This window comes from Euwallacea fornicatus, chromosome 7, assembly GCF_040115645.1.
Source record: "Euwallacea fornicatus isolate EFF26 chromosome 7, ASM4011564v1, whole genome shotgun sequence".
In the NCBI taxonomy this organism is placed as follows: Eukaryota; Metazoa; Arthropoda; class Insecta; order Coleoptera; family Curculionidae; genus Euwallacea; species Euwallacea fornicatus.
In genome coordinates this window covers 5,281,902-5,305,320 of record NC_089547.1, presented here as the reverse complement: position 1 = coordinate 5,305,320, position 23,419 = coordinate 5,281,902, and the positions used below count along the sequence as shown (strand labels likewise).

Sequence of the window (23,419 nt, the reverse complement as noted above, 5' to 3'; positions counted from 1 at the left end):
ACAGAAATGCGATCCTCCAGTCCCTCGAGTTGTCCCCGCGTCTCTTCTCTAAGGGTGTGTTTGTCCTTGAAAAAGAGCCTTTCCTCGCCCGAAGGCGCCCGCACTCAAAATGCGACCCAGTGGGTTAACAAACCCGAACTTTCCCCTACTACGGCCATCTAAAGCCTGCCATTCTCCTCTCATCCGATTCCACACCGTTCGGAAATTATTTCTGGCTCCCAAGCCCGTTCCCTGCTCCTAAAAAGGGAGACGTCCAGGCTTGTAACGGGATTGGCCATTGGCCGAGCCGGACCGCCAATCGGCATCGGCGTTACATTTCGGGATCTGGTATCAGACATTTATATGTCTTGTAACCACCGAAAACCTGTCCAGACTGCCTTTCCGAACGTAAGTGTCAACTGTGTCCGCACCACCCGTGTTTAACCCACATTCACACAACATACAGCGTTACGTCGCCCTGAAGGGACTGTGCCCATTAGTGCCCTCTAGATAGTGCTTCGAGTGATCTTAAGTGAGCGTTTGACAGTGTCATACTAGCCCTGATGTGATTTATGTGTGCTATCATTGGATTAATCGCAATCAACCAGTGGTCTGTGGTCATGTTTCAATGTCGAACCTTCTAGTTTATAGGGCCTATGGTCACTAGTTCATAACCCTAATAAGCATGAGTAGCAGCATGGTCTATATATGTAGAAGCGTCGCCGACGCAATTTCCGCTAGTATGACACTTGCAAATGTCCAATTGCAGTGCCGCGACTGACATCCGATTCCAACGTGACGTCACAACTAATGCGAATACCCTCTAAAACCCAATTTAACAGCCCCAATCTCGAAATTAACCACACACTAACATGAATGAACCCCGTTCGGTTACGTGTTCGGTGCCATAACACGTTCCGAATTCCTCTGAATTTCCATCAGGAAAACAATTGCGCAACGTGCCAGGAATAGTACGGCCGCGAATAGAACGCACCGCGGTATGTGCGCGCGGCCATTTTGGATTTTCCGAATGTTCCTGTCACACCTTACAAGGGTGACGTGCCGTTAATTGTGCCGATTCTATTTTCGGCCCGACTGCGAAAATAGCCGGATTATTGTGCGCTATTTTCGGCCCGTCAAATGTCAATGTCGTTGAGATGATTCATGTGACGTCGTTCTCGAATATCCCGCGGGCGTTCTGGCTTCATGTTGCATAATGACGCAAGCGAAAACCGAATCGTTTGACATTGCGTGGGTATGATAGATTGCGTACTTACGGTTCAATTGTTCCTCTAAATTTAGCCGAAAGGTCAATGACTGGTTAACTTTAAAGAACCAAATAATTTCATTTTAATGTGGGGTGACCGATGTGGTTCGGTTTGGGCGGGCAGTGGTGGATCATCAATTTATTTACGTCCACCTTAAGGAGGCCGCGACGTGACCTTAAACAAGCGCTCTCGTGATTCACAGATTGTGCAACTGACGAAAGCAAATAACGTGAATTTTCCATCGCGAGCACTGCATTCGAACGGCCTTAATCCGCCCTCGTCTGCATTCCTGTGAAGTAACTAAGGGCGTTGGAGCGCAACGCCAGCTTCACTGCTGTGACGCAGTACCATTCAACTATTCCCACTAAGTCGGAAGCGATTTTACTCTGAGCACTTGGCGTGAGGCTGATTTCTCTAGTACAGCCCCCACTTCTAGTGAAACTCGCGATACCTACTGCAAGTGCGCTTCGTCGCGTTTGAACTCGCTTAATGAATAGCAAACGTCACTTGTTAGTCGAAATTAAGGAGGTCGGAACGTTAAGACAACGCACAATGCGTGCGTCCATAATCGTTGGAAAACTTCCTCAACTGGCCATGTCAATATCGTAACTAAAAGGCGCTTCATGGAACTCGGCCTTGTGGAGCCAAACGCAGAGCTTGCATGACGTAAAAAGGTGGAAAATTTAGAGCGCGTTTGAACGGCCTTAATAAACGTGGCGCAACACTCTAGGAGTCATTGGAATTTGGGTTAATCTGTGCAATTAACTGTTTCTAACCTCGTCTTTAATGGTTAGCCATACAGGTTGGGCTGGATTCGTTTTTGCTTGGCATATTTTCATAAGTTGACGCACCGGGCCACGCAAACGGCTGCGTGGCCCGGTGCTTCATTGCTTGGCCCGTGCCAAGGATGCTGCAAGTTCAACACCAGTTTGCTTTGAATTTTCCGAAAAAAAATCTTGTGAAAAATACACTGTGACCTGTTGAGAAAAAATCAACTTTTTTCAACTGGGAAGTGAACAGCTCGGTGCCGCTTGCTCGCGACGATGCCTGTGGGCAGAACTTTAGACATTGAGCTGTTCGGATGAGATAAAAGAAATAAAAACGATCCAATTCAGCATTTCAGACCTTAAAATCAAAAAAACACAACAAAATACGAATTTACGCATAACTTCGGAGAGTACGATGCGCACTTTAATAATAAATTTCGATCGCGTGATTCTCAATAAGTCAGAATCCGAATCGGGGACTTCATTGACAATTCGAAAATAGACTTTCTTCAAAGGGGCACTATGTAGGGCACACGTTCCGGTCCGTTACTCCTTTACCCCAGCAAACCTGAACTCAATAACCGGAATAAACTTAACCCTTCAGCGATTCCCTACGTGTGTTTAATCGCTCGCATCCACTAGACATTACTCTGGTGCGGTATTAAGGCCTGGCGTTTCTTCCAGGAAGGCTCTAGGGCTGTTTATACGTGTCTCGATAGCCCCTTCGTAACCGTCCGCCAAAATGCCGAAGCCACCAGCGAACCAGGAGGATGAAGATCCCACCCCATACCTCTTCGTCTCCTTGGAACAGAAACGTATAGATCAGACCAAGCCCTACGATGCCAAAAAATCTTGCTGGGTCCCGGACGAGAAGGAGGGTTTCGTGCTGGGTGAAATCAGGGGCACCAAAGGTGACCTGGTCTCGGTTGGCGTCCCCGGAGGAGAGGTAATACATTGTTGAGTAAATCCTTGTTCTCACAGAGACGTAAGCAAAACTCGTATATATATGTATATGCACACGTACGCACAAATGAGCCAACATAATCAATGGGATTTGAGTAATTTAGGAAAAGCCATTCAAAAAAGACCAAGTGTACCAAGTGAACCCTCCCAAATACGAAAAAGTCGAAGATATGGCCGATTTGACCTATCTAAACGATGCGGCAGTATTGCACAACCTGAAACAGCGCTACTACGCTAGACTCATCTACGTAAGTACCGTTCGCTTCCCTACTAACTTCGGTTTTTCTCCGGCCATCTAGGAAAAGAACTTCAAGAAAGAGCAGGTCTCCCAAGTAAACCCTCCCAAGTACGAAAAATGCGAGGATATGTCCAACTTGACATATCTCAATGACGCTTCCGTATTGCACAACTTGAAACAACGTTATTATGCCAAGCTTATTTACGTAAGTGCTCTTGTGTCCGGTCCGGGGACCTCCAGGACTTCTTGGGAACATCGGCAATACACCGACCAAGACTGATTGACGTGTTTGGTTTTTTTTTCTTGCGGCAATACTTTCACCATTTTGTCCAGATGCCGAAAGTTATTGCCGCGCTGTGCTAACAATCTCTCCAGTGTTAAGCGGCACCATCTCGACCCATGAGACTTAGGAAGAGATGGTGCTCGATTGGTTTAGTTTACGGTCTATGTTCTTTCCAGTTCTAACTCATTTTTCTTCTTCATCTTGTGTACCACTACCTTTAACGTTGTTGGTACCGTCTCAGCCGCTTAACGTTCCGTTACCATCAACGTAACTGGCAACGTTGTTTTTATGATAAAACTCCCCCCGCTAGCTGCGATTTTAACCGTTGCTGACCGTTCTTACAGACATACTCTGGACTCTTCTGCGTCGCCATTAATCCTTACAAGCGCTTCCCCGTATACACCAACCGTTGCGCCAAGCTGTACCGTGGTAAGAGGCGTAATGAGGTGCCACCCCATATCTTCGCCATTTCTGACGGGGCCTACGTGAACATGTTGACCAGTAAGTGCCGAGTTTGATTGTTGATATTCCTGCGGGCTAAAGTGGGCTCTTTCTTTGCTTACAGACCACGAGAATCAATCTATGTTGATTACGTAAGTATCAAATCAACTGCAATTTCTAACGGAAATCAGTGTGCAGTGACTTCGTGCCACTCGGCATCTTCCCCCTTTATAAAACCGCTCTTTTCCCCCCAGTGGTGAGTCTGGTGCCGGAAAAACTGAAAACACGAAGAAGGTAATTGCCTACTTCGCTACCGTCGGTGCCTCCACCAAGAAACCAACCGAAGAGCAGCAGAAGAAGGGAACTCTGGAAGATCAAGTCGTCCAGACCAATCCCGTACTTGAAGCCTTCGGTAACGCTAAGACCGTGCGTAACGACAACTCCTCCCGTTTCGTAAGTTACCTCATGCTCTCGTCACAAACCGCTCAATGAGCCTCACTCTGGTAAATAGGGTAAATTCATCCGTATCCACTTCGGGCCAACCGGAAAACTGGCTGGTGCTGATATCGAAACTTGTAAGTCCTATTTTTAATTGTACAAGCTTGGAAAGGCTAATGATCCTTTGAATGACGCTAGATCTGCTGGAGAAGGCTCGTGTCATCTCCCAACAATCCCTGGAACGTTCTTACCACATTTTCTACCAGATCATGTCTGGAGCTGTAGCAGGACTTAAGGGTACGTTATACAAAGTGTTCCCTACCCTTATCATAGGCAGGCCAAATCCGCGCGACCCTGATCACGGACAAGGAAGGACTGAGGGGATGTTGATTCACCCTGGACCGTCCTAATTTCGGTCCACGTGTCTAAGGCTAAATATCAAATCTGCAGGGAATGCGTGTCCGACTTACGAAAAATAAACGCGGGGAGTTTTCGCGCTTCGACCCGGGACTTCCTCAAATCCCGAATTAAGCCTACCGCAGGCGTCGCTATCAATAATCCCCTAAAGCTAAGGCTGAGGGCCCATCAATCGCTTGATCAGCCTTCGTGTCTTACGAGACTTTTCTCGATTTGGCCTACCTACCATGCCCTATGATCTACCATGAAATACCCCATGAAAGCACCCCAAACACACTGGAGGTGTGAACTGAACTACAACGTACACTAAAATCGTCCCCTTCTTATGAGAATCCCAAACACCCAAAATCATTATGTGCTCGTGTTCTCTAGACATGTGTATTTTGTCCAATAACATCATGGATTACAACTTCGTCGCCCAGGGCAAAACTACCATCCCCAATGTAGATGATGCCGAAGAGTGTAGATTGACAGATGTAAGAGGGGATGAGTCGATCAGCCTATCCCCAAGCCCTTTTTTGTGCTTGTTGACCCTTTCGCGAGTGTCGGCTATTGGATAGCTGCGATACTCGCAAAGCTGACTCCCCCCCCCTGCTCTAGTAGAATGGGTGCTTAAGCACATGACCCGTTGACTTACACCCGCCCAAAAAGGGGCCGTAGATCTTAGACTCTCATCGAAACCCTTTGTCGTGTGTATTGATCCTATCCCTTTGTATTCTAGAACAATGTTTGTTATCCAATAACATTATGGATTACAACTTTGTGTCCCAGGGAAAAACTAAAATCCCATCTGTGGACGATGCGGAAGAATGTACCCTTACGGATGTAAGTTCTTTACTAACCACCTTCACTCACTAGGCAATGTGAGGTAACCTTAGTAGGGTGATTTCATACGCTTTATTGCCGCTTTCAAGAGCATTTGGGTGGTACCATTTAACTTTGGCTTAACTCGTTGGTTGTATAGAACTTTCTGTTTTTAATGTGTAGCAACGGTACCACTTTCAGGTTCCTCAACAATACCTTTCTTGGGGTTCATCAAGAGGGATTTTGATAGTAATACGAGAACGTAGCTACTGGGTGGCCATTGAGCCTCCTTGCGTTAACTGGTATTTATTGATACACTGCGATTAGCTGTTCCCGAGATATGCCAGCCTCCTTGAGCACCCAGTAGATATTCCCTCTGTTATTGTTGAGCACCTGTAGCGCAGACGTTCACAGCTGTAGCGCCGGTCCATCATGGCACATCAGAGGAGACTTTTACCTTGAGAATCCTTTATGTCACTCCATTCCGCATAAATTTATTCTCAGTAATTTAACGCCGTTTTCTCTTCTCCTCGACAGACATGTGCTTTTTGTCCAACGATATCTATGACTATAACAGCGTTTCTCAGGGTAAAATTACCATTAACGGGGTAGACGACGGTGAAGAAATTGGTTTAACTGACGTAAGTTCTGCTCGTCTTTGTCACGTTTCTGTACTCGTCCCATAAATGTTTGTAAAAGTCCAATTTTTCACCCAAATCTACCACTTGTTGTGACCGTCACTTAACGCTTGTAAAGTGCGTCGTCCACGTAATTTCCATGTAGCTGCGCCCCAAGTCTGATCTGCGCACTTTAAAATAATCTTCCACTGTGTAGCAAGCTTTCGACATCTTGGGTTTCACCCAAGAGGAGAAGAACGACATCTACAAGATCACCGCTTCCGTCATGCACATGGGCACTCTGAAGTTCAAGCAGAGGGGCCGTGAAGAACAGGCCGAAGCCGACGGCACTGAGGTACGTTGCGTCGGCACTCTGTGTTCTTCACTCAGGACATTCGCTCGCAGGAAGGTGAGAAGGTGGCCAAACTGTTGGGCGTCGAAGCCCAGGCCTTATACACTGCCCTGGTCAAGCCAAGGATCAAGGTCGGTAACGAGTTCGTGACCCAGGGTAGGAACGTGAACCAAGTAGCCTACTCCGTGGGCGCTATGTCCAAGGCTATGTTCGACAGGCTGTTCAAGTACCTGGTGAAGAAATGTAACGAGACTCTGGACACCAAGCAAAAGAGACAGCACTTCATTGGTGTACTGGATATCGCCGGCTTTGAAATCTTCGACGTAAGTTTTCTCGAACAGGGGTGAGAATCCCCCCCATTCGATTCTGGTTAGATTAAATCTTCGATGATCCTGTACATGGTGGAAATTTATAGTTAGTTGCTTCGCGTTTAGCTCCAACGAACATCAATTCATGGTCTAACAGGTCTTGGAGCTAGATGCTTGGCCTGGATGTATTATACTCTAACGATTCTCTCTAGCAGTTCATAGGTGGGGCCTTATTGTAAGGGATGAACGGGTGTATAAAGGCGTGAATGAGGTTGACGTTGAGGGCGCGAGCGTCTCTTTTTAATACCACAAAGGGAAATTTCTCCATTCCAATCACGTTTCTTGAAAGAAAAAAAAACGGCAACCGCGCAACCGTCTTTTGTCTGGCCGCCATATTGGACTCTCTTAAGAGCGCAATGGGCGCGACGTCACAATGGCGGCGGCCTGGACGCTCCGAAACGTCTGATAAGTGGAGGATCTTCCCGAACGGCAAATCAAATAGCTAATTTTCACTTCTTCTGCCTAACTCAGTATAACGGCTTCGAGCAGCTTTGCATTAACTTTACTAACGAGAAGCTGCAGCAATTCTTCAACCACCACATGTTCGTCCTGGAACAGGAAGAATATACCAGGGAAGGTATTACGTGGGTGTTCATCGATTTCGGCATGGACTTGGCCGCTTGCATCGAACTTATCGAGAAGGTTAGCTTGACTGTCGCTTCTAACACTCACTCTTAATGCTCTTTCTCTCTACGGCTGCGCGTCGCGAGGTAAGGTGGAATGCTAAATTTGATTGGTGCCCCCTAACACCTCTGTGCCAAAAAGACACTAACTTAAAGACTCTCAGTACAACGGGTTCGAGCAGTTGTGCATTAACTTCACCAACGAGAAACTGCAGCAGTTCTTTAACCATCACATGTTCGTGCTCGAGCAGGAAGAGTACAAGATCGAGGGTATCGACTGGGTGTTCATAGATTTCGGTATGGACTTGGCCGCTTGCATTGAGCTAATCGAGAAGGTAACTCGCCCCTGTGAATGTCTCACGTGTGTGTATGTGTGACTGTTCGAGCGTCGCGGTCCCGAATCACCCCCTCGGGATGTCCCCCCCCAGTCTCATGTGGGTTTTTGTGTGCGTAGTTCAACGGTTTTGAGCAACTCTGTATCAACTTTACGAACGAGAAACTGCAACAATTCTTCAATCACCACATGTTCGTGCTCGAGCAAGAGGAGTACAAGGCCGAGGGCATTGATTGGGTGTTTATAGATTTTGGCATGGATTTGGCTGCTTGTATTGAGTTGATCGAAAAGGTAATCCATCCCCCGGAGGCTGTTGTTGTCGCTTTGTGGATAGAATCCCCCGTTATTGGCCTTGCAGGATACCCGGGCCAATCACCCTTAAATACTCTAATAGGTACACTTTCTGTAACTCCACCTACTGTACATGGATTGCGAGTTGCCTACACATAGTTTAAATGTTTGTTTACACCACCAGTTCAACAGCTTTGAGCAACTTTGCATCAACTTTACCAACGAAAAGTTGCAACAATTCTTTAACCATCACATGTTCGTACTCGAACAAGAAGAATACCAACAAGAAGGTATTCAGTGGACTTTCATTGATTTCGGTCTTGATTTGGCCGCCTGCATTGAGTTGATCGAAAAGGTAATTGAGACGCCTGGCGAGCCGCGCAAGATCTCAATGTGCTTCCTGTTTGAGCCGCAGAAACCCCTCTGTTTATATGTTGTATGCAGTAGTTAGGTCTCCTAGTGGCTCCCAGAGCCCTCACCGGGCCCGCGGGACACTAACGAGACCGCAGTAGTTACATGTTACGCTCCCGCTGCAGTTCAACAGCTTTGAGCAGCTTTGCATCAACTTGACCGACGAAAAGTTGTCGCTGTTCTCTAATCGCCACACGTTCGCATTCGACCAACGGGAATACCAACGCGAGGGTGTTCCGTGGGCGATCACTGACTCCGGCCTCGATCGGCCCCTCAGGGCCAAGTTGAATCAGACGGGCAGTGTTGCGCATGATCCACGTTCCGACACTAATCCGGTCTTGGACCTGCCCAATTTAAACCTTATTTGTAGTTATATGTATATGTTGCCGTAAGTTTCCTAGTCGACTCCACCCAATGTACAGGGCACACGAGCACTAAGGAACGCCCGAGTTTATATGTTTGTTTGTTTTATATGTATAGTTCAACAGCTTTGAGCAACTTTGCATCAACTTTACCAATGAAAAGTTACAACAATTCTTTAACCATCACATGTTCGTACTCGAACAAGAAGAATACCAACGGGAAGGTATCGAATGGGCTTTCATTGATTTTGGTATGGACTTGGCTGCCTGTATCGAACTTATAGAGAAGGTATTAGGGCACTACCTTCAGTGCTTCCTCTCAAAGTACCGCAAAGTTCCACATAAACAATCTCCAACTAAAACCCCCCTTTTCTCTAGTTTTTTTGATAGTTTTTATTTTGATTAATAGGCAGCCCCGTTTTGTCTTACAACTCCCAGTTTTCTCACATTAATAACTTAACTGGAGCGGTACTGGCGGGTGGTTCATGGCCGACAGTCAAAACTGGTAGAGGCAACATTGCGCCGGCCTTTTGTTTGCATGACGTCATATGGCGCTCTGAGGCGATGTTGCCGTGCTTGACTTTCGGGCACTTTTGAGGGTTTTTTTCCCCAGTCCAGATGAACCACCCCTTGAGTGCGCACACCGAACTGAAGCTCCACATTCATCCCTCTACAAACTAAATTTTGAACTTTTAGCCCCCCCCCCCCCCCCCCCTGACAAGCTACAAATCAGTGACTAACGTAGCCGATTAACTGTAACTAACCCGGGGATCTGAGGTTAATGCTGACGTCAGATCCTAATCGACGAACCAATAGACTAAAACCCTTGTGCTAACCGTCCATTTTCCAGTATAACGGCTTTAATCAACTGTGTATAAACTATTCGAACGAAAAGCTGCAACAGTTCTATAACCATCACATGTTCATCCTGGAACAAGAGCAATACCTCATTGAGGGCATTGGCTGGAAGTTCATAGATTTCGGCCTGGACCTTCAGCCTTGCATTGATTTGATTGAGAAGGTACCAATTGCTTGGACGTTTGAAGTACCTCTTTTCCGTAGTTTGAGTAGTTAAAAAACAATTTGAGACACCGTTTAGTTTAAATGATTCTAGTCTATGCACAGTGACACAAACTAGCGCAGCTTCAGCACCGAAGGTACTGTAAAACTTGCTTTCTGCCTCATAACATAATTTGCCTCCGTGAAGACTGTCTCGAGGGCGGACGCCCGACAGAAGTCTCCACAAGCGAGACAAGGCCTCACTGAATTTTCCCCCGATGTAGCCCATGGGCATCTTGTCCATCCTTGAAGAAGAATCTATGTTCCCCAAAGCTACCGATCAGACCTTCGTTGAGAAACTGAACACCAACCATTTGGGCAAGTCTCCCAACTTCCAGAAGCCCAAACCGCCAAAGCCTGGCCAGCAAGCCGCCCACTTCACCCTGGGCCATTACGCCGGTAATGTAAGTTCCGGGTCGGAAAGTCCTTGGGCTTCTCCGAAGCTAATCGAGCTTTATCCCAGGTACCATACAACATCACCGGCTGGTTGGAAAAGAACAAGGACCCTCTGAACGACACGGTTGTCGACTTATTCAAGAAGGGCACCAACAAGCTTTTGGTGGAGATCTTCGCCGACCATCCCGGACAGTCCGGCGGCGGCGACGCCAAAGGTAAATCTCCCTCTTTAAGACCGTAAACTTCCCAGAAAACTCGAATTAAAATTTGTGATACTTAGGTGCCAAGAGAACCAAGGGTTCTGCCTTCCAGACCGTATCTGCTATGTACAGGGTAATTTCTCTGATATCTCTGCTGTCGCTGAGCTCAGAGCTATTCACCTAAATAACTTTACCTCTATTGCGAAGCAAAGTCCGCCCTTTTAGGGCTCAAGCGAGCCTTAAAAGGCGCGCTCGGTAATTCCCCTCCTTTTATACGCGCTTAATAAAACTAGATGCTGTAACTCTTGCATGTGTTATAGGTGGTCGCGGAAAGAAGGGCGGTGGTTTCGCCACTGTGTCCTCAGCCTACAAGGTACGTTCCAACATGGATGTCCCCACTTTCATTCACGTAATACGAAATTGTTCCAAAATCTATACACAGGGGAACGGTTGGTTTTTTTACTACCATTTGTTATGGTTATTTTCTAGGACACCATAGAAAAGTAACCGTTAATGTTTGATTTATTCACGTATCAACCCAAGGCATAAAGGATACGTTCTGCCTTGTTTTGTGATTGGTATCATATCAATGAGTTATTTGTCTGAGCCCTCTATAAGGGCCCTGCACAGATCCTGTTCCTAACACCATCGGTTTACTTTACGAAAACAAATTACTTAAAAGCCAATAAAATGGTTTATTTTAACACAGTACTGCAGACCACAGTCGTCCTCATGTTTAATCACTAATTCAGATAGGTACTAAAGCTCCTTACTGCTTTAGCCGGCCAGTTCTAACCCAGAAAACTAAACAAGTAACACCACTCACCCCTCTGGTTACAGGTTCGATGGGAATTCTTGCTAACCGCAGTGTTGCTATTTCAACATTAAATCCGTTTAGTCGGTGGTGGCATCGTGAACTTAAATAATGGCAACGTCGCGACAGTCTTTTCTCTCTTCGCCATGATGTTCGTGACGCAACGGCGAACTGAAGTGACGCAGGCATGGCGGTGCGCGCAGAGAAATCGCCGTTGCGAAACTGAAAATCACGCCTAAAGATGTATTGTTTTCGTGCAGAGCCGATTTCCGCGGAAACCAAGAATCTGACCAGCGGTCAGACTCGATTTCAGCCACTGACCAAACCCCTCACAAATCTGTAACCAGCATACTCGCGTGTCTTTGACGCCCGAAATCTGACCAATCAACTCGATTCCTTAGGAACAACTGAACAACTTGATGTCCACCTTGAGGGCCACCCAGCCTCACTTCGTCCGTTGTATCATTCCCAATGAATTGAAGCAGCCCGGACTCATCGACTCCCACTTGGTCATGCACCAGCTGACCTGTAACGGTGTACTTGAAGGTATCCGTATCTGCAGGAAAGGTTTCCCCAACAGAATGGTCTACCCTGACTTCAAGCTCCGGTGAGTGAACTTTAGGTGCCCGACGGGCAGAGTACAGGTTTATCGGCCAGGATCGTAGTCTTCCTGACGATAAAGTTAACGGTACTTTGATCTGTTGGCCCTCAGAGGGTTTAAGCGTTTGTACCTACAACGTTTCTCCATGGTCTAGCTACATGATCTTAGCTCCGGCCACCATGGCCGCTGAAAAGGAGGCCAAGGAGGCAGCTAGGAAGTGTTTGGAGGAGATCGGTTTAGACCCTGATAGCTACAGAGTTGGACACACCAAGGCAAGACTGTGCCCTCGTCTTTGTCTTGTGTCCAGGCCTTGTAGTCGTTTATCGCTCCTTCCCAGTGTCAATCGTTAATTTAATGTCGTGTTTGTCTCTGTCTAGTTATAAAATCTTGAACCCCACTGAAGCATCCAAAGAAAGCGACCCCAAGAAGTGCGCCGAAGTCATTTTGTCGGCCACCGGCCTTGATGCCGATCTGTACCGTCTCGGTCACACCAAGGTCCCGTCTGTTATTTTTGTCTCTTTCTATAAGTGTTTGGTTTTGTTGTCCTCCCTATATATCGCCGTGAAGACAGGCCATAGGTTACAGTAGTCCCAGTAATTTTAGACTATCTTGGGACTTCTGAAAATGTTCACCAACATCCCCACGCCCCACCCCCCCTCTCCCCCTCTGCAGTCCCGAGCAGTACTGAAATCGGTGACTGTAGTCTTTATATGTAAGTGTTAATTGTTGTTAATGTGCGACTCATCTTGCATGAATCAGATACAAAATTCTGGCTGCAAGTTTGGTCAAGGAGGCCCCCACAGCAGAAAAAGCGGCCGAAGTTATCTTGGACCATATCGCTTTAGACAAAGAGCAATACCGTCTGGGTAAAACCAAGGTACAGTGGTCCAGCTGCTCTTGGACCGACTCGAAGGGGATTGCCAATCAGAAGTTGACCCGATTTCCAGGCTAAAATTACGTTTTGGCGAGACCGATTTTCCTGGAAAAGAGTTCAATTTCACGATTGCGTGAAGCACCGCGGAATTTTAATTGCGTGCGAGGAATTTCGGTGAACGAGAGCGATGACGTGAAACTCGTGCGAGTCCAGATGGATTTTCACTTTTCCACCTTGGAGTCGGAGACAATCGGCAAACTTGGCAATCCCTCTGGTCGGTCCCGACGCCTACCACCACCCGGTGTTATCGATTGCTCTGCCGTTGCTTATCAACAACCTAATTTTGCCGCCTCTTTTCCTGTAACTAAACCGCCAAATTTTGCTTAAAAGAAGAAGCATCATCAAGGAGCTCTGAATGGGGCCGCCGATAGGTTGGCGGAGGGGACCGCAACTCCCCGGTCCTCTCGGGATAGGGAGCAGTGGCGTCGGGAACAATCGGTTTCGCCCTGGAACTGCGGATGGCCCCACAAGGTGTCCTCCGTCGGGCACCGTCAATGCCCTCGGTTCCCGGCGAGCGGTGGCACGAGTTTTTCGATTTTCGCACAACGATAGAGCCCCAACTTGCCACGTTCCGGAGACTGTCCAGGTGCACTAGCACGGAGTCGGCGGGACGTCGCGTGCCGCCCGTGGTAACTCGGGCACAACGGGAGAATCTGGGTCGGTGCAACCGACTTCTTGCTCCCCAGCCGAGTCCCACGCAAGGCCCGACAAACCTCCATGCTTCCATGAAGCAAGACCGCATTGATGGTCGCATTTAGAAACCCGGGGGAACCATTTCAGAGCTTCTTGATCATTATTTTTTTCCATTTTAATTCGGTACCGCTTCGTTTGAGTGCTCAACTAACGGTCACGCCTAAAGCACAACCTCAAGATAAACCAAAGCCGCTTCAGACTCATTTCAAATTCACCCCCGACGTTCAAAACTGACAAGTTTCCCCCCCGTCAACCACACAGGTCTTCTTCCGTGCCGGCGTCCTGGGTCAGATGGAAGAATTGCGTGACGAGCGTCTGGGCAAAATCGTCACCTGGATGCAATCCTGGGTCAGAGGCTACCTCTCCAGGAAGGAATTCAAGAAGCTGCAGGAGCAACGTCTGGCCCTCCAAGTGTGCCAGAGGAACTTGAGGAAGTACCTCAAGCTCAGGACCTGGCCCTGGTACAAATTGTGGCAGAGAGTCAAGCCTCTACTCAACGTCACCCGCATCGAAGATGAGATCGCTGTAAGTGGCCATTTGAGGTCGTGCACGATGCAATCGGGGCCTCGAAATAACTTCTTCTGACTAATCGTTGAGTCCCGCAGTGAGTCCCGCAGTGAGTCCCGCTCGAAATATCGTCGGGTACGCGTTTCTTCGCGCATCGCGAATTTCCTAAAAATAAAAATCGAAAACGTTTGAGAGTTAAATCGCCTCTCGGACGAAGATTTATCGGCGTCGTGACGCACCGAGCAAAAAATTCATGACTAATTTCGCGTAATAATATTTCGCATCTAAATTTATCCATTCTTGAGCTGCACTTCGACCTTCTTCCTTTCCAATTCGGCCACTCAAATTTCGCACATTTGACTAAAAATAAGCGCGACCGCGTGCGCGCATGCGACACTTAATCGCGGACCTTACCGGTCGGTCTCCTTGATCGGATACCGAGGTGTTTACGATACTCCAAACAACATTTCGACGGTCCCGATCAAATCACCTGTCCCACATTAAAGAATCTTCTAAATTTAAAATTGATCCCCCTGCCTGCCTGCTATTTCCGTCAACCATGCATATTTTCATAATCTTTCATCTAGCCGTGGGCGTGGTCGAGAATATCCTGCCATAAGACCGTGTTAAATCCGCGAATCTCGGTCAGTCTTCCGCCGATCCCCGATCTTTCGCCTCCACGCAGCCCCCCCCGGTCGGTACTTGATTGAAAACGAGATGGCTTCCGTGGCCGTAAACGAGAAATCCCTGCAGGGAAGCCCCGCCGACGCCGAGGTCAGGACTCAGAAGAAGAAGAGATCCTCGAAGCCCTCGGAGGGCGAGGTCCCCGAAGCGCCGCGCACGTCCGCCGCGAGTGACACGTCCCCGCGGAAATCCCCCGAAATCGACCCGCGAATGGTCGCCCTGGAACGACAGATTTTAGAAAAGGAATCGGTTTTCCAGAAACTGGAAGAGAAAGCCGCCAAGGCCCAGGAGGCGTACGAGCGCGAGGCCAAGGCCAAGAAGGAGCTGGAGGGTCTCTACGCCAAGTTGCTGACGGAGAAGACCGACCTTTTGGCCACCCTCGAGGGCGAGAAGGGGTCTCTGTCGGAAACCACCGAACGGGCCAACAAGCTGCAGGCCCAGAAGAGCGATCTCGAGTCTCAGCTGTCGGTAAGTCCGCTCGAACGAGCCAGCCCCCCTGGAAATTTCTGTGGGCCGTAAATCGCGGCAGTTCAAACGAATCGGTCGGACACGCCGATTTTTAAATTTAGCTTGTTTGTTCAGTTGGAAAACTTGATCTCTTATGTATATTTTCCAATCCCAGCAAGAGATAAACAAGTCTACGCATTTATCCGACTTAAGCACCTTCGCTTAAGCCCTGTCAGTGGCGTCTTTCATTAGACATTAATAATTTTTGGCAGCACTTCAAATCCGGCGATTAGCAATCATTAAAATCCACCAAAAACACCTTATTGGATCGCATCCAATAAAAATGCACTTAATTAACCCACATTACGGGCGGTTCAATTACTGACCCCCTTTTTAGGAAACCCAAGACCGTCTCAGCCAAGAGGAGGACGCCCGCAACCAGCTGATGCAGCAGAAGAAGAAACTGGAACAGGAGATCTCCGGGTACAAAAAGGACATCGAGGACTTGGAGCTTAACCTGCAGAAATCCGAGCAGGACAAGGCGACCAAGGACCACCAGATCAGGAACTTGAACGACGAGATCGCCCACCAAGACGAACTCATCAACAAGCTGAACAAGGAGAAGAAGATCGGCGGCGAGAACAACCAGAAGATCTCCGAGGAACTACAGGCGGCCGAAGACAAGGTCAACCACTTGAACAAAGTGAAGGCCAAGCTCGAGCAGACCCTGGACGAGCTGGAGGACTCTCTGGAGCGCGAGAAGAAGTTGCGCGGAGACGTCGAGAAATCGAAGAGGAAGGTCGAGGGCGACCTGAAACTCACCCAGGAGGCCGTCGCCGACTTGGAGAGGAACAAGAAAGAACTTGAACAGACCATCCAACGCAAGGACAAGGAGATCTCCTCTCTGACCGCCAAACTCGAAGACGAACAATCCGTTGTAGGAAAGACCCAGAAACAGATCAAGGAACTGCAGGCCCGCATCGAAGAGCTGGAAGAGGAAGTTGAGGCCGAGAGGCAGGCTAGAGCCAAGGCCGAGAAGCAACGCGCCGACCTCGCTCGCGAACTGGAAGAACTGGGAGAGCGTCTGGAAGAGGCCGGCGGAGCCACTTCTGCTCAGATTGAGCTGAACAAGAAGAGGGAAGCCGAGCTCGCCAAGCTGCGCCGCGACCTGGAAGAGGCCAACATCCAACACGAGGGAACTTTGGCCAACTTGCGCAAGAAGCACAACGATGCCGTGTCCGAAATGGGTGAACAAATCGACCAGCTGAACAAGCTCAAAGCCAAGTAAGTGACGTTCCGGAAGATGACCACTTCCCGGATAACATTGATGGAAATTGAGTAAAATCTAGCGAATCGCCCAGTATTATTCGATTTCTTGTCGTTAACTATTTCCGACATCCCCCCGTAAAAGCGTCGAAATTAACTCGCGCTCTTTATACGGGGACCATCGGAAATAATAAAATATATCAGCTAACGAACCCTGGTCCCGTGCATCCGTCATCCGCCAACGTTATCGGATGAAAGATGCATGGGACAGTGGCTCCAAAATTCCGTCCCATGCGTCTGTCGCGGGGCCATGCCGTGCAACCGGCCCATTTGCATTTTTTGAGTGCTGGACGGATGTGTGGTACCCCCATTTTAGTTCCTCGCCTCGAGTTTTTCCCCCGTTTGGGGATTTAATTTAAACGAAACGTGAAATTTAGGGCTGAGAGAGACCGCGCCAGCATTTACCAGGAGCTGCAACAAACCAGGGCTGCGGTGGACCAAGTTGGACGCGAAAAGGTACCCAGATGGGTCTTTTTGGTGTCTGTCCCCCCTCCCCTGTGTCATTGTCGTTTGACAGTCTGAGTCTCATTATTGTAGTGTAAACCTGAATAACCAAAATGTGTGTCTCTGTCGGTTAAACGTGGTTTTCTGTCTTGTCCCCCAGGGCTGAGAAAGAAAAGGCTCAGTACTTCGGCGAACTTAACGACCTCCGCGCCTCTGTCGACCACTTGGCCAACGAAAAGGTACTATAAAGGGTCACCATCAGCAGTTTGAGCTCAACATAACCACGAGGCCGCTTCTTTTCTCAGTTTTCCCGTTGTTAACTCTATTGTCTTTGCCAGAGCTAATACCACTCTAATGTCTCGCTTCATGTGCTCACATTAAACCTTGAAAATGCCGCTAAACGCGAACGAAATTCTAGGCCGCCATCGAAAAGGTGTCCAAACAACTAGGACAGCAACTCAACGATGTCCAAGGAAAGCTCGACGAGACCAACCGCACTCTCAACGACTTCGACGCCGCGAAGAAGAAGCTGTCCATCGAGAACTCTGACCTGCTCAGGCAGCTGGAAGAGGCCGAGTCGCAAGTCTCCCAACTCAGCAAGATCAAGGTGTCCCTGACCACCCAATTGGAAGACACCAAGAGGTTGGCCGACGAAGAAAGCCGCGAACGCGCCACTTTATTGGGCAAATTCCGCAACTTGGAACACGACTTGGACAACATCCGCGAACAAGTCGAGGAAGAGGCCGAAGCCAAGGCTGACATCCAACGCCAGCTCAGCAAGGCCAATGCTGACGCTCAGCTCTGGCGCCAGAAATACGAATCTGAGGGCGTAGCTCGCTCCGAGGAGCTCGAAGAGGCCAAGAGGAAGCTCCAGGCCCGTCTCGCCGAAGCTGAGGAAACCATCGAATCCCTCAACCAGAAGGTGGTGGCCCTCGAAAAGACCAAACAACGTCTCGCCACTGAAGTCGAGGACCTGCAACTTGAAGTTGACCGTGCTAACGCCATCGCCAATGCCGCTGAAAAGAAACAGAAGGCCTTTGACAAGATCATCGGAGAGTGGAAACTCAAGGTTGACGATCTGGCCGCCGAACTCGATGCCAGTCAAAAGGAATGCCGCAACTACTCCACCGAACTGTTCAGGCTCAAGGGGGCTTACGAAGAAGGACAAGAGCAATTGGAAGCCGTCCGTCGTGAGAACAAGAACCTCGCCGACGAGGTCAAGGACCTCTTGGACCAAATCGGCGAAGGTGGCCGTAACATTCACGAAATCGAAAAGGCAAGGAAGCGCTTGGAAGCCGAGAAAGACGAGCTTCAAGCCGCCCTCGAGGAAGCCGAAGCCGCCCTCGAACAGGAAGAGAACAAGGTTCTCAGGAGCCAGCTTGAGCTGTCTCAAGTGCGCCAAGAAATCGACAGGCGCATCCAAGAGAAAGAGGAGGAATTCGAGAACACCAGGAAGAACCACCAACGCGCCCTGGACTCTATGCAAGCCTCCCTCGAGGCCGAAGCCAAGGGCAAAGCCGAGGCCCTTCGCATGAAGAAGAAGTTGGAAGCCGACATCAACGAATTGGAAATTGCTTTGGACCACGCTAACAAGGTAGGTTCTCACGCTGACACCGAGCGTTCACATAAATCGCGTCGTTCGCTTTTTTCAGGCTAACGCCGAGGCCCAGAAGACCATCAAACGCTACCAACAACAGCTCAAAGACACCCAACAAGCCCTCGAAGAAGAACAGCGCGCGCGCGATGAGGCCCGCGAACAATTGGGCATCTCCGAGCGTCGCGCCAACGCCCTCCAGAACGAACTGGAAGAATCGCGCACCCTCCTGGAACAAGCCGATCGCGCCCGCCGCCAGGCGGAACAAGAACTGGGCGACGCCCACGAACAGCTCAACGACCTGGCCGCCCAAAACGCCTCCATGTCGGCCGCCAAGAGGAAATTGGAGACCGAGCTGCAGACCCTGCATTCCGACCTCGACGAGCTCCTGAACGAGGCCAAGAACTCCGAAGAGAAGGCCAAGAAAGCCATGGTAGACGCTGCCCGTCTCGCCGACGAATTGCGTGCCGAACAGGACCACGCCCAGACCCAAGAGAAACTGCGCAAGGCCCTCGAAACTCAAATCAAAGACTTGCAAGTGCGTCTCGATGAGGCCGAGGCCAACGCCCTCAAGGGCGGCAAGAAGGCCATCGCCAAGCTCGAACAGAGGGTGAGAGAGCTCGAGAACGAGTTGGACGGCGAGCAGAGGAGACACGCCGACGCGCAAAAGAACTTGAGGAAATCAGAGCGTCGCATCAAGGAGTTGAGCTTCCAGGCTGAGGAAGACAGGAAGAACCACGAGCGCATGCAAGACCTGGTCGACAAGCTGCAACAGAAGATCAAGACCTACAAGAGGCAGATCGAGGAGGCCGAAGAAATCGCCGCTTTGAACTTGGCCAAATTCCGCAAGGCGCAACAAGAGCTGGAGGAAGCAGAGGAACGCGCGGACCTCGCCGAACAGGCCATTGCCAAATTCCGCGCGAAGGGACGTGCCGGATCTTCAGCCAGGGGACAGAGCCCTGCGGTAAGTCAAATTCCACTTCCCAGACAATTGTTACCACAAATATTATGAAAACACCACGAAACTCAAAAATTTGGATTAGAGAAGCCCCTTAATTCCTAACGCTCACTCGCTCCAACAAAATGGCCGTCGCCTCTGTCAACTCGGAGCGGCCGCCTGTGGAGTGACGTCAGCTCCGGAGGCACCGTCCGTGTTGCCAAACTGCAGAATGTTTTCTAGACTGCGCGGATTACACTCTTTGAGCTCCACTCACACTCTCAATACTCTAAACACAATTGCGCAAATTGACCTTATCGCTGTTTTTTTCTCGATTCAAGCCGCAAGCAAATAAGCCCCGCTTACCAGCTATATTGATGGAATAAGCGGTAACTAATCACCGTAAGTGAGAGAGAGAGAGTTCAACCCCCCCTCCCCCCCTTGTCTTTCTCTGTAATTTGTATTTTTTTTGTATTTTTTTTTTTTTTTTTTTAATGTATGAACGTCCCTCTACAGTAACGTATTTGCTTCTGTCGAGGGCTCTCGTACACCCGAGCGAGCCCTCGTGCTTGTGTCCCCTGATCGTTGGTGCTTCTCTCCTATAATCTGATTTGTTTTTCAGCCAAGGCAGCGCCCACAATTGGGAGATGGCGGTCTGTTCCCCCCAAGGTTCGACCTCGCCCCCGATAGTGAGTTCTAAACTTATTAAGGCGCTGTGTTGTTAGATTTAAACAAAAACGAACTCTGAGCGCGGCAAATTCGATCGATGTTCACTGGCCGCGAGTGTAATTTAATATGATAATTTTTAATTATTGTTACTTACCGTTATTTTTTATTTCTTTATTCTTTCCGTTTCGTTTCGCCTTTTTTTTTCTCGATTTAAAAGTATGATTCCGTTGTTTCATTACATAGTGTTTTTTATATGGGAGAAGGCGGAGACGGGAGGTGGTAAAAGAGACACGTATTTCCATCACAAGAAGCCTTTGGTCTCCGTGATTCTCGGAAATGACACGTTAAATCCATGTATTTTGTAAAAAGTCCAGGTTATTTTAACTTATTGTATGTGTGGATATGTTGTATGATATAAGGCACCAAATAAACAAATTATATCGTTCTTTTATTTGGACTTTTATTCGTCGCTACGAGCCCGATTTGGCCCGCTCCGACTTAGGCACCACCTTGGCCAGCTGGGCGAACTGCCCTTTCACCAAATCCAGCTGCGTGACCAGTCTCCAGTCCACTCCAAATTCCTCGCATGTTTCCAGGAAAATCGGGTACAAATGCGCCAGAACTCCGTGGTCCACGGTGGGGAACAGGTGATGCAGGGCGTGGTCGCCGAAATTCGTCAGCACCAGAAAATGGGAGCCGGTGATGTCCTTTCTGTCCATTACGGCGTCCATCTGGAAGACGCCCCAATCCATTTCGTGGTTGGCCCTACAGCACAATATTCGTGCAAGGGGCGGTGCGAGGAAACGTTCGTCCGAGTCCGGGTCAGTCCGAGTCAGTCCGAGTCAATTCAATTTCGACCATCTCCAATCCACAAATTCCCCGAATCGCCGGCGGACCTTCGATTCTGCCTAAACTCACCTAACGGCATCTCCGTCGTGAAATATGTCTGGATGATGGTGGGCCGCATTTAAGCCCACGATCCCGAAATGCGTGCTGCCCACCACAATTACCCAAGCGAAGATCTGAAGACAAACCCACAGAGTCTGGCCTGTAACCATCCACGACAGCAGCGGGACAGTCAGAGGCAGCAAGGCGGACCATGGCACCCACGGCCGTTCGGAGGTGTACAGGTGCATCCCTAAGCTAACGGTCGCAAATACCTCCCCGTTCTAATGAAGCAGGCATAACTTACGTTTTGAGGTATTGGGATATAAATATCAGGGCGTACAGCACGGGGGAGTAAACCCAGGAGCCGTAGCGAAACAAGACATTCTTCCGTCCAGGGAGGTACTGCAGGAACGGTTCCACCACCGATATTTCCAAATCGTTCACGGTGTTGGTGTACATGTGATGGCTGAGCACGTGACTGACCCTCCACTCTCTACAGAAAAACGAGTACGTTACGTCGAATTCCAGAATGACCCGACTCGTGACGCAGTTTTGACTCAGAGCGCATGCGAGCTGCCCCTTAATACGTGGAAGGTGAGTCACGATCGATTACGATCTTTCCGATTGGGTGTTTTTCAGCGGGGCGACGTTGCCAAGTTGCGCCGCTTGTCTACATGGGGCACCCGGTGCGTATTGCGCAAATAAATGCTTGTTTGCGTTTGGTTTTCGCTCACTTGGACTCTCGGGACATACGAGGACGCTCCCAGAAGTGCCGGGCTTAACACTTAGAGAAAAAGTAATTTTTGGAAAATAATAAATCTTGCAACGTAGTCTCTTTTGAGATTGACACTGTCAGTTGAAAATTGCGCAATCGTTCAAACAATTTGACAGGTGTCGAGATTAACGAGCGCCAGTTGCGTTCAGGGCATTATTTAGCGTAGCAACGTTCCAACGATCAGAGATGCGGATTCTCGGATAATGTTACTGAAAGCCCTTTACCCCGCTACTTACTTGGAGCTCATCATGGAAAAATCAAAGTAAAACCTCCGGAAATTGTCCCGTTGGTGGAAGAAGTTGTGGGCCGCCACTGCCAGCAACGCCAAGAACACTCCTGCAACCGCCCCAACCAAAAAGCTTTGGAAACGCACCGCCAACAGGAAAGTGCTGACATAAGAAGCGAAAATTATATCTGTGATTAATTTGCTCCGTTTTGATGGGTTAGCTGGGAGCTCCTCCACCTTCTTCGCGATCCTGCCTTTCAGAGTCTTGTAAAAGCCCCGTTCGTGGAACGTGAAAGGGGAGTTTCTGGGAAGCGACGCTTTTTTAAGGAATAATTTCGGGAGGAGGGTTTCCGCCTTGGAAGTGAGGTGATGCGATTCGAAGACTTCGGTTATGTCAGTGCCCTGCAAAGTGCCGAATTACGTGGTGATGAATGAGAAGAGAAACGTTGATGGTGCCTTCGTAAGTTTGATCCAGTCCGGGCCTCCCGGGTGTATTTGAATGAAGTCGCTCAGGTCGTATAAGTTATCGTGGATGCGCCAATAGCCCTCGGCTCCGTCGTCGGCATATTTGTCCTTCAGCCAGGCCTGAACTGAAACGGATGGAAATTCGCGAGTTCATTCCCCAATCGCGCCAAGATAAAGCTATTTCCGAAAGAGCACTCTTCCTCGATCGTGCAAAACTCAAAATAATTTTTTTAATTTCTTCCCCGCGGTACTGAGAGTTTTTCCCGAGAAATAAACACTTTACAGGTTACCACTTTTCTTTAATCAGATCCCCGCTAATGAAACATTAAATGCCTTTTCTGATGACAAATAAGTTCTTCGTTAGTTCAGGCGGCTTGCGTTGGCTTATAGTTAGCGAAATTGCCATTCGCCAAATTGCCCAGATTCGCCCGTTATAAATTCACCAAATTAGCCAGATTTGCTAAGTTATCAAAATCTCCATCTAAATCGGTGTTTTAAGTGCGTGTGCTATCTAAATCCTACTTAAGAATGCAAAAACTTACCGGAATGTAGAGGATGGTCTCTCAACTTCGGATACTTTAATCCTATACTTGATGAAAATACTTTATTTGCGCTCATTACGTATATGACACGAGTCTGCTATCAATGCAACTAATTGCACCTAACAAGTATCCACCTTAATGAACGTCTTATTTTTCGCTTTACATTAACGTAAATAAATGAGCACCAAGCACATATGACACATGTAACCGAAGTTCAGATGTAACTACATTGAATGTTTGGAACGGACTGATTACAGTTATC

General features: G+C 48.7%; 2 protein-coding genes across 51 annotated transcripts; one reads left to right on the top strand and one right to left on the bottom strand.

Moving 5' to 3' along the window:
- The first annotated feature begins 271 nt into the window (after positions 1 to 271).
- Mhc (myosin heavy chain) lies at positions 272 to 20,712 on the top strand. 50 transcript variants are annotated; one of them, XM_066284554.1, is made up of 25 exons: positions 376 to 511; positions 2,699 to 2,960; positions 3,277 to 3,420; positions 3,843 to 3,999; positions 4,064 to 4,091; positions 4,194 to 4,392; positions 4,451 to 4,514; positions 4,576 to 4,674; positions 5,516 to 5,619; positions 6,433 to 6,570; positions 6,621 to 6,890; positions 8,368 to 8,538; positions 10,240 to 10,419; positions 10,479 to 10,626; positions 10,692 to 10,744; positions 11,827 to 12,032; positions 12,404 to 12,521; positions 13,915 to 14,178; positions 15,103 to 15,312; positions 15,689 to 16,575; positions 17,222 to 17,300; positions 17,480 to 18,655; positions 18,714 to 19,619; positions 19,934 to 19,994; positions 20,215 to 20,712. In XM_066284554.1, exons 2-24 carry the CDS (start codon positions 2,757 to 2,759, stop codon positions 19,976 to 19,978), a joined length of 5,850 nt encoding a protein of 1,949 aa, XP_066140651.1. In that variant the 5' UTR covers positions 376 to 511; positions 2,699 to 2,756; the 3' UTR covers positions 19,979 to 19,994; positions 20,215 to 20,712. The 50 variants fall into 50 exon arrangements, with proteins under 50 accessions (XP_066140601.1, XP_066140651.1, XP_066140623.1 ...); XM_066284504.1 differs by lacking the exon at positions 19,934 to 19,994 and having other exon boundaries at positions 272 to 387; XM_066284526.1 differs by lacking the exons at positions 5,516 to 5,619; positions 8,368 to 8,538; positions 10,692 to 10,744; positions 12,404 to 12,521; positions 19,934 to 19,994 and adding exons at positions 6,136 to 6,239; positions 9,075 to 9,245; positions 10,932 to 10,984; positions 12,786 to 12,903.
- On the bottom strand, positions 20,418 to 23,297 carry Cyt-b5-r (Cytochrome b5-related). Its single transcript, XM_066284568.1, has 6 exons — positions 23,158 to 23,297; positions 22,607 to 22,740; positions 22,161 to 22,552; positions 21,454 to 21,642; positions 21,180 to 21,404; positions 20,418 to 21,026 (listed from the first exon to the last, which is right to left on the bottom strand). Exons 1-6 carry the CDS (start codon positions 23,231 to 23,233, stop codon positions 20,732 to 20,734), a joined length of 1,311 nt encoding a protein of 436 aa, XP_066140665.1. The 5' UTR covers positions 23,234 to 23,297; the 3' UTR covers positions 20,418 to 20,731.
- Between the last annotated feature and the right edge of the window lie 122 nt (positions 23,298 to 23,419).